The sequence below is a fragment of the Gastrolobium bilobum genome, unplaced genomic scaffold (genome assembly GCF_033153095.1).
Source record: "Gastrolobium bilobum isolate Gb01-03AN ecotype WA unplaced genomic scaffold, APGP_CSIRO_Gbil_v1 utg16844, whole genome shotgun sequence".
In the NCBI taxonomy this organism is placed as follows: domain Eukaryota; kingdom Viridiplantae; phylum Streptophyta; class Magnoliopsida; order Fabales; family Fabaceae; genus Gastrolobium; species Gastrolobium bilobum.
Genome location: NW_026898911.1, coordinates 17601 through 27798, shown reverse-complemented (window position 1 = coordinate 27798; position 10198 = coordinate 17601). Strand labels below are relative to the sequence as shown.

The following is a 10198-nucleotide window of genomic DNA, read 5'->3' as shown; positions in this document are numbered from 1 at the left end:
CCCTGATTTGTTTACCACCCCTACATGCGAGAACCAATGTCATGGCGTGTAAATTACATCAAATTTTTAGTCAAACGAGTTTTGTGTTCTTTTACTTTAAAAACAAATTTTTAGAACAAATTTACCAAACAAATTTTTTTGTTTAAATTTTGAAACACTTTTCAAAACAATATTATCAAACAAATTTTACAAACCAATTTTAAGAACAAAAAAACATAGAACACAATCAAATATACCCCAAATTTTCAAATACACAAAATAAAAAATGCTACTAAAATCAACCAGTACTGCTCCTTTATTGATATTTTCCTTTCGAAGAAATTACATGAAAATATGCATCGATTAATTAGTTACCACAGTTTCCACCAGGTCCCCCGAAGAGGAGAGTATATCCGAAGGCATCATTCACCCACCCATAGTATTTCACATCATAGCAATTAGGGATGTCCGAAAATGTGTCCCAGTTACCTTTTGAGGGTCCTTGTTCTATTTGATTTTCATTTCTAAATGTAATCTGTCTAAAATAGCACGAACGCGAGGTATCACCGTTTGGAAAGTCTCCAGATCCCATTGGAGGACTAGGGCTACCTACATCAGTGATTGTTGACCCAGTCCAACCAACTTGATCCGCAGGAACCATATTAGAAAATAAAGCAGCTGGGAAATATCCAACATTCTTTTTAAAAACCTTCAGCCACCAATTTTTAGTATGGGGATCCTGACATAGAGAAGAATTCTTTTTTAGATCAATACTACTTAATAAGATAAAAATTTCAAGAATATCGACAAAAAGAATTAATACATACGAATAGAAGAATAGTAAAATAATACTTTTTTAAAAATAATTGAATACATGCAACACATACTTTCAGCTAATCGATCATTATTGTCTAATTATATGCATTTTCTTTTCCTAAGGAGAGCTTACTTGGAGGATTAATGCTACTAAAATATGACTTTTATATCATACATCTCACGTTCATTTGTCAATGTGTATGAAGTTAAATGTAAGTGAAATTTGAATGAATTGTGGTTTTTGGTTCATCAGAGCAATTTCTTCTATTGATGTATTTCATTGGTGACTATTAATAAATCAATTTTATGGCTTTTTTGACACTCTAATGCAAAAAAGAGAGACATAACACCAGTTTAGTTCTTTTGATAAATTATTTACCGAACTAATGCAGTGAAACACGTATGGTATGTGCGCTTTAAAGTCGTGCATCACCTCCATGCACTACTTGTGCAAAAATCAACACAATGCATGTTGCGTATCAAGTGGTGCACGTCCTTTATGCGCATCTTGCAAAACATACACATGGTAGATAATTTTTGTATTTTACAAATGAGGGTGATGTGTGATGCATACTTTACCAAAAGAACTAATCTGATGCTATGTTTATTTTTTAGCCCAATTTTATTGAAGAATGCTTTATATTATAACTAATTTTTGTGTCATGCTGCCCTATTGCGGAAACAATATTCCACGTGGTAACTGCAATTTTAAAATCATAGTCTAAAAATCTAACATGCACATAAAATAAAATTGTGTCTCAATCAGAACTTTTACCAGCCATAGAGAGAGTTCCATTCCGAACTGTGTTCCACCATAGGTAGATGTGTGGGACACAGGTGCGCCAAGATAAATTCCTTTGTCTACTTGTACAAAACCTGAGCATAGCAGGTTGTAGCATCCCGTATGTCTGGTACCATCTGACTGCATTTTTTTTTTTTTTGCAATACAATAAATTGATTCTAATAATCACCAAAATTGAAAATTAACATGCAAAATAATAGGAGCCAAATGCTGCAAAGTTCATTTCTAATTGAAAATGTTATGAAAATGCTTGATACAATAGTTCCGGACTAAATAATCTTATGAGTATAGATCGATCCATAAAGATACGAATTCGGATATTTTCTTACCCATGATGTGAAAAAATGAGTCTTGTTATCTCCATATATTGCTGGGTATACCTGACATCATTATGGAACAAGTATTATACATTTTAACTCGCAAATGTAATGTGGAGCAGAGTTGGCTAAGCGAAGACAAAAAAAATAAAATAAAAGGAAGGACGTATAATAGGGAGAGAATATGGTTGATTACCACCAAATACTTTTTTGGGGAGTTGTGAAGAGCTGTGACTAAGTTTCACTCGGGATTAGTTTTTTTTTTGTTTTGGAGTTTAAAATTTGTGAAGTATAAAACGTTGGAGTAAAATAGTTTATTTCTTTTTACGGAAAACACTTTCAAATTGAATTCTTTTTACGGAAAACACTTTCAAATTTGAATTACTTATATTGGGAAAATAGGGGCGATCAAATTATAAACTACCTGATTATAAAGATTCAGATATGAGATATCATATCAAGAACCAACTCTATTTTTTTGTAGAGAATAACTTTCATTATTATATCTCCTACATCAAGTTATTTATAAGAAATTTACAGGTACTAGTGGAATATATTTTAAAATTACAATCATATTCCTTCTTAATTATTTCTCCCGCGATATTAGATAAATAGATCGTCTCTTTTATCTTCTGAGTTATTCCATCTTAAAAACTTGATTTATTGCTAAACTTTTTGTCATGGGAAATAATATAGATTTTTTTATTAATACTAATAAAATATTAAATTAAATAGTTTCCCATGTATAGTATTAAAAAATATTTTTTTATTAGATGTGTAATTATTTTTAAATAGAATCTCACATTCGCTGCTTCATTTATCACTATAATTTTTGTTTCGATCAGTAGAATCTGTGTTGCTTTTTAGTTAACTCCTTCAACTCGTTACTAATGTGTGTCTATTTCACGAAAATTTAATTAAAATATGAAAACTTCTAAATACTTGGAGTCAATAAAAGATAAGAGTAAACACCTTTTTTAGTCCCTGGCAATATCTACGAAGTCCTTTTCAGTCCCTGACAATAAAAAAGGACCAAATTGGTCCCTGAAAAGGGTCACTCTACATATTTGGGAGTTGACATAAGGACTAACATGGCCTTTTTTTTTTGTAATTTTTTGTAATTTCAGGGACCAATTTGGTCTTTTTTTATTGTCAGGGACTAAAAAGGACTTCGTAAATATTGACAATATTGACAGGGACTAAAAAAGGTGTTTACTCAAAAGATAAATTGGGAAATAAGGGAATAAGAAAGAAAAAGAAAAAACCTGCCATCCAGTGAAGATAATACTAATAGAATCATCTGTTCCAGTTGAAACCCATATATAAGCACCACTCATTTGGTCCTGACTTGTAACAGTTGGGTTGTAAGTACTAATCGTTCCGCTGACTCCATAATAAGATGTATCTTTATCTTGCTTTAAATGCATTTCTGCAAACTGCAAACAAGTTAAATTTACAAGTTAATAGATTTCAAGTTTCACTAAGGAGTTATGTATAGTCTAAGATTATGGATAGCAGAAATAATAAAAAAAAATTAGTGATGTCTCAAATTGTTTAAATTATTTATGAAAGAAAAAACTTACATGCCTCCCTGGCAAATCCTTAGTAAGGATTCCATTAATATTTGATAATGATTTCGCACGAATGAGATCTTCTTTGGTTGTCCTCCGAATGGGAACCGTTCCTCTTGGGCACATGTTTTTCTCAAGTCCAATTTTTGTGGGTCTGGTTGATAGATTATGGGAATTTACTTTTGTTGTTGTATCTCGGAAGCTAGGTTTTAGCTGCAATTAGATATTTAAATAATAAAATATAAAATATAGATTAAGAGAAGTCATTTTTAAATACATTGCTTTTATTGATTATGATACCTGGAGCTTATGATTCTTCAGTAGAGGATTGTCAAAAGCTAACTGTTTATTAATATCAATACAATCAACAATGTGTCCAAACTCTGTCTGCAAAAAACAACAAATAGAACTATGAAAATTATCTTATTAGATAAAAAATTTAGGAAAATGGATTTCAAAAAGGATGAGAATTATGATACTTGAATAGTCTTAATTGGTGGCTTGTTGATGAGTTTCAATTGTTGCTCCAAATCCAAATATTCATCTTTGGATATACTTGGCATCCACCCATCGACTTTGAAGTTGTTGATTGTAAAACATAAGCAAAGCAATATGATAATAATCATTTCTACCCTCCTCAAGCGAAAATACGAACCCATGGATTAGATAGCTCCCACTGATGCGCAGCGGCCACACTTGAATTCCGAAAACTTAGGTTATCACGTTTATGCAGATATCATATATAGTGAAAAATCTATAGAGATAGAAGTGTGCCACATCAGCGTATATTGTACTGGAAAGAGAAAAATAAAAACAACTTTTATATTTTGCACTATGTCTTACATAATGAATAAGATACATCCGATGCACTGTAGATGTTCTCCATATACAGTCAGATGGACTATTTTTTTTATTTTATTTTTTAGAGGTTACAAGAAATTGAACACAACAAACTACACTACATACACTCCTAACACACATACATACCACTAGGCTAAGCCTGGTGGTGCACTATCTTGGTATGTCAGTATTAATTATGAATTCAATTGAAATTGTGAAGAAGATAGTAGGTGATCAAAGAGTTTAAATACATTAATTAGAAAAGTTTCATCCTATTTTAAGGTTCGATTGTCGATTTTGTAAATATTTGAATTTTTTTTAATGCGTGGGTACGTACTTACTAATTTAGTTTCCCTACAGTTGATATTAAAACAAAAACTAAATATAAGATTATCCAAAATAAATGAATTGATATAGGTGTAAATCCCTCTAAATTCTAAATATATGAAATAAATATTTAATAATTTAATTAATTAATATAAGACTTTTAAATAATTTAAATATTTAATTAATCACTTAAGTAAATAAATAATGTTGTCTTAAAATATACTAATCAAATATCTAAAACTTATTTAAAAATGTTTTAGATTAAGATTATAACTCCTTCCAATTTTTACGCAATTATATATAGATAACTCGTAACCTATAATTACGTTTATACAACTATTATATGAATTGTCAGTAGAAACAATATGTGTTAAATACTACTTGATGTACCAAAATTCTGAAAACTTACAAAAGTATATTAAAAATTTAGAGGAAGTTACATCTATATTAATTCATTTACTGTGTGTTAGTATTGATGATGGTTACAATTGCAGAATTAATGATGATTACAACGATGATGGTTACAATTGCAGCATTGATGATGATTACGATTATGGAATTGATGATTGTTAGCATCGACTGATGACGGTTACGAAACCAGGAGGCAACAGAAAATATCCGTTACGCAAGAGGCTGGACAAGGATTAAACCACATAGCTGTTAGTGGAGCCGTTACACCTCATACCATTAATCCAGCAGTTACAGAAATTAAGGGGCAGCATTCAAGTGGAGGAAGATTTGATGCAATTTCAAATTTGAAAGAGGAGTAAACGGATAATAATAGGGGGCCGACACAGATTTGATGCCATAACAAGGAGGAACGATAAATTATTGGAAGAAATAGTAATTGTTTTGTAGTGTGAAATAAACTAAAGATACGTAGAAAAAAATAAATAAATAAATAAGAAGTTCATGAAACAACATAGGTGTAATGATAAGCAGAACGACAGTTGTTATCAAAAAAAAAAAAAAAAGTAGAACGACAGTTAAAAGAAAATGAATAAATGCACTAAGTCACTATTAAACCAGCTGTAATGTAGGCTCAAGACCTTATTCAATGGACTTATTCAAGCCTCTTTCAATGCTGGATTTCTTAAGTTCTTGGGCTAAAATGGTATATAAAACCCATATTTCTCTTTCAAAGCTGGATTTCTTAAGTTTTTGGGCTAAAATGGTATATAAAACCCCATATTCCACCAACAAAGGTGGGCACAGTTGGCTAAGGGTTTGGTCCATACCCCTCAAGGGCGTGGGTTCAAACCCTGCTGACCGATGTGAGGACTTTGTTGGTGGGTAATATGTAATCCCTCCCAGAAATCCTCAAAGAGGTTGGGAGGTCTTCCCTGACCCTAGTGGGATACCGGTGTCTAACCCCACTTAAACTTTTTGTAATCCAAAAAAAAACAAAAAACCCATATTCATATAGCAACTTTGTTCCCAACAATTACTCAATATATAATCTTTAGTGAACGAGGTGATTCCTTCTTATTCTTAAGATAACCAATGAAAGCGTTTCCACACTCTTCACCTTCCTCCTATTCTATTGTTCAGTACTCTGAAATCCCTTCCTTAAGGAAGTTTATTTCTTAGTCATGTTCAATTTCCATTGATACAAGATATTAAAATCACTTCCTCCTATTCTATTGTTCAGTAGTCTGAAATCTCTTCCTTAAGGAAGTTTATTTCTTAGTCATGTTCAATTTCCATTGATACAAGATATTAAAATTAGTATGAAGTTTCTTTCTCAGTCATGTTCAATTTCCATTAATACAAGATATTAAAAAACATAAACAACAAAAGTTCGTTAGATTTAGTAATAGAGATTAGTGCGTTAGATTTAGTAATAGAGATTAGTGATTTAACTGCTTTACAAATTAACCATTCCAAAAGAAAATTAGCTCATGCATAAAAAGACAAAGAAGAAAGAAAAGGAATTATATACTCATAGTAATAACATAAAAATAGAGACTCAATATAACAGTGGTAAAATAAAAATGGAGAATTTGATGAAGAATTGCTCGTGTGGAGACTTAATGAAGAAGAGAAAAGATTATAGTGTTGTTCCAGAGAAAGCAAATTAACCATTCCAAAAGGAAATTAGCTCATGCATAAAGACATGGCTGAAAATACATACGTTAACCCCGAGATACAAATTGGTAAAGATGAAGAAGAAAGAAAATGAATTACATACTCACAGTAAAGACAAAGAAGAAAGAAAAGGAATTACATACTCATAGTAATAACATAAAAATAGAGACTCAATATAACAGTGGTAAAATAAAAATGGAGAATTTGATGAAGAATTGCTCGTGTGGAGACTTAATGAAGAAGAGAAAAGATTATAGTGTTGTTCCAGAGAAAGCTTGCTTCGGAAAATAATGATCTTGCTAAAATTATCCTATTTGTCTTTGTTTGATCTTTTATTTATTGGGCAAGTGAAGTGGTGGGATTCTTGTTATTATCAAGAGTCGTTCCCAGCACCAGCACCGTTGGATTGAGGACGTCTCATCTTTCTTGATGAGACGAAGAGCAATGATTTTAGGTGATAAAGATAGGGCTGAGCTATCATCTCTACTTTGCTTTTCCAAAGAAAATTTTCTGACACTTAGACATGTCCAGCAACATTTTCCGCTCTACTGTGTGCGTTGGTATCCTTTTCGGTGCTTTTCAATGCAATACTCTGCAAAAAGCAAAAATCAGCCGTTGGTGGAATCAAAAAATTAAAGTAAAGGACTACTTAGACATTATATTTCCTTCTCTTTTCTTACTTCTCCGTACTCAAGGTCATTTCCTTCTCACAACTCAACAATTATTGCATACATACTAATATATATAACATAAATATACTGAAGGGGTCGGAACGACCGGCATTCCGCAGCAAAAACGTTGTCGATGGGAACAAAATTTTTGTCCCAGCAAATTGGCTTTATGCTTATTTTCGATGGCATGAGATTTTTATCATTCTTGCCTTTATTTTAAATAGCCACCTTCATTTCATTAGCCATATTTCCTTTGTCATGATTTGACACCAGGTAAGATTTTTTTATCATTGTCTACATTCATATCCCTCAAAATGGCTAGAGTCTTTATAAAGTTTGCATTTGCTTCAGGCAATGCTTTTGAATCAGCAAATCTTACATAATGTTATTTTGATAGTGGTTCATGGATTTTAATTTTGAACCAACAGGTCTAAAATTATAATTATTTCCATTGCACTTCGAGGATATGAAATTTTGGCTTTTCAATAGTTTCCATAACATAATGAGAATTTCTTAAATTCTTGAATAATAATAAGGATTACAAAACGTTCACTGATACTTCAGGATCACGAGTAGGATGATATAGGTGGTCAAATGTCAAATAAGGATTTTCTTTTTTAAATACACAATGTTACTGCAGGAGCAAGAGGATATATGTAAGAACCTGCTCCATTAAATTATAATTTTAGAAATTTAATAGTAATTAAGTGAGGATTATTAAATGGAAGCTTTACTTATGTTAATTAATTTAAGATTAAAGCACCTTTTAAGAAAAGAATAAATATTGAAGGTTTCGCGGTAAAAACGCAGTAGGCAAAATTGCCCGAAACTTAAAGATAATTAGCAACTATTATTCCATCAATTTTATGATGTTAATGACAAAAAAAATAATTATGATAATATTATTAGGAAATATTAATATTGGAATTTAGTCATTTTTGGTGAAAATTGCTTGTACTGCGGGTGCCGCGATAGAAACTGTGTGTATAGAAAAATACTCGGAACTGAAAAAAATTATAGATTTATGCATCATAAAGTTTATAAGACACTGTAGTGTGAAATTATTATAGATTTAAGTGAGTGTGGCATGTGAGCTAATACCGGGTATTTCACAGTATAAAATGTGTATCGATGAAATGTCTCAAAAAGTTATAATAAACATATGATAATTTCTAGAAATATTTATAGGTTGAAACATAAAATTTTAGAGTTAAACGAGGAATGGAACTAATAGAACTAATATTGTTCATTTAAGTGAGTGTAGTTATAAATAGAAAATAGCACACAACCCTAGAGCATTTTGAACACCTTATCAACAGCCCCATTTGTCCATGTTGTGGCAGCCATTTTTTCTTCACCATAGTGCCATATCCTTCTCTTCAAAGAACCCACTCAATCTCTCACATTTGCCCTCTTTCTCTCATCCAAACTTTGTAAACACTTGAGCAACCTTGCAGGGAAGGGAAAAATCACTTCTTGGTCTACCATTGCCACTATTTTGTGGTGTTTAGGCTCTACCTTGGGGGTTGTTGAAGGTTCATTTCGTTTATGTGGGGTGCCTTTCCTTGTGGGAGTGATTGGAACCATTTATACACTTCCTTGAAGCTCCAAGAAGCCATTTCTACCAAGGGAAATTCGTGGTCTTACTTGGTCAGATTTTGGGAGTGCATTGATGACCTTAAATGTCCCTCATTTTTCTATTTTCTAAGGCCCCAAGGCAACGTCTAACAATTTCCTTTGTAAATTCATGAACAAAGCTTGTTTTGGGTAATGAAAAAGAGGAACTTTGATGATTTGTGTTGGGGGTTGTAAATCTAGGTGTAATAAAGTTAATTGAACTTCTATAAGTAGGCATATCGAAGTTAGAACCCTTGGGAAGCCATGAAAATAGGTATTTTTCAGGAAAAAACACAATTTTTCTGCACTCTGTCGCGGGGGAATCGATTCCCCGCAATTGGGAATCGATTTCCGCTGGAAAAAAATGATAGCAACGCACTAGTTTAGTAAAATCGCGATACCTAGAGCTACAGAGCTCCAAATTGAGTGAGGTTTAGACCTATGTGAAACTAACACATAGGACTACAATCTTATAAAATTTCAGATCAACTGGACAAGTGCTTTGACAGAGGTTTGAGTTTTAAGTTGCTACCTTGCTGTGGGAAATTCTGTTATCTTGCAAAAAACATAACCAGAGTTATACCACTCTGATTGAGACACAAAATATGTTGTTGGAAATTTTGTGATGTCTAGTTTAACATAGTAAAATTTTAGAAGTTTTAGTAAAGAGTTGCAATTTCAGTTTTAAAACTAGTAAAGATGATTTGTGCTTGAGGGCTTTGAAAGAAGCCTGCAGTCAAAAAACGTAGTCCATTTAACTTAAAGTTTCAGGTTATGAATATTGATGATATTTTTTACATAAAACATACTTGATTCTGCTATTTGGTGATCTGTGGATTGATTTCTGGATTTTGAGCTTGACTCTACTACTTGACAGGTAAGTTTAGTGTTCTCAGGGTTAATTCTCATTTGTTCCACCATACTACAAGAGGGGATGGTAGTTTTATATGGTATATATGCTTATCTATTATTTGAGATGATGAAATGATGCACTCTTATATATGTATGTTATGTGGTGTATTACACACAAGATGGTAATACTTGAGGTAGTGTGGAGCAGCATAAGAGTGGTATTCCCTAAGTGTGGGTATAAGGTAGGTGCCCTATATTTTATGCATGTAGCAGACGTGCGTAAATCATGTGTTCTCTGGCCAATAAAATTGTTAGCAC

At 32.1% G+C, this 10198-nt stretch overlaps 1 protein-coding gene across 1 annotated transcript; it reads right to left on the bottom strand.

The window, feature by feature from the left end:
• Positions 1-346: 346 nt before the first annotated feature.
• Positions 347-4111, bottom strand: LOC133285324 (protein neprosin-like). The gene is made up of 7 exons (XM_061482537.1): positions 3965-4111; positions 3786-3872; positions 3498-3698; positions 3180-3350; positions 1927-1977; positions 1571-1717; positions 347-718 (listed from the first exon to the last, which is right to left on the bottom strand). The coding sequence occupies exons 1-7, from the start codon at positions 4109-4111 to the stop codon at positions 347-349; spliced, it is 1176 nt and encodes a 391-aa protein (XP_061338521.1).
• Positions 4112-10198: the final 6087 nt, after the last annotated feature.

Bases quoted from the DNA above. Each gene is read 5' to 3' on its own strand.
- LOC133285324 (XM_061482537.1), bottom strand. From the start codon at position 4,111: ATGATTATTATCATATTGCTTTGCTTATGTTTTACAATCAACAACTTC. The intron at 3,351-3,497 runs GTAAGTTTTTTC...ACTTGTTTGCAG, and splicing joins AGGATTTGCCAGGGAGGCAT to TTTGCAGAAATGCATTTAAA. The intron at 719-1,570 runs GTAAAAGTTCTG...TCTCTATGTCAG, and splicing joins TGGAACTCTCTCTATGGCTG to GATCCCCATACTAAAAATTG.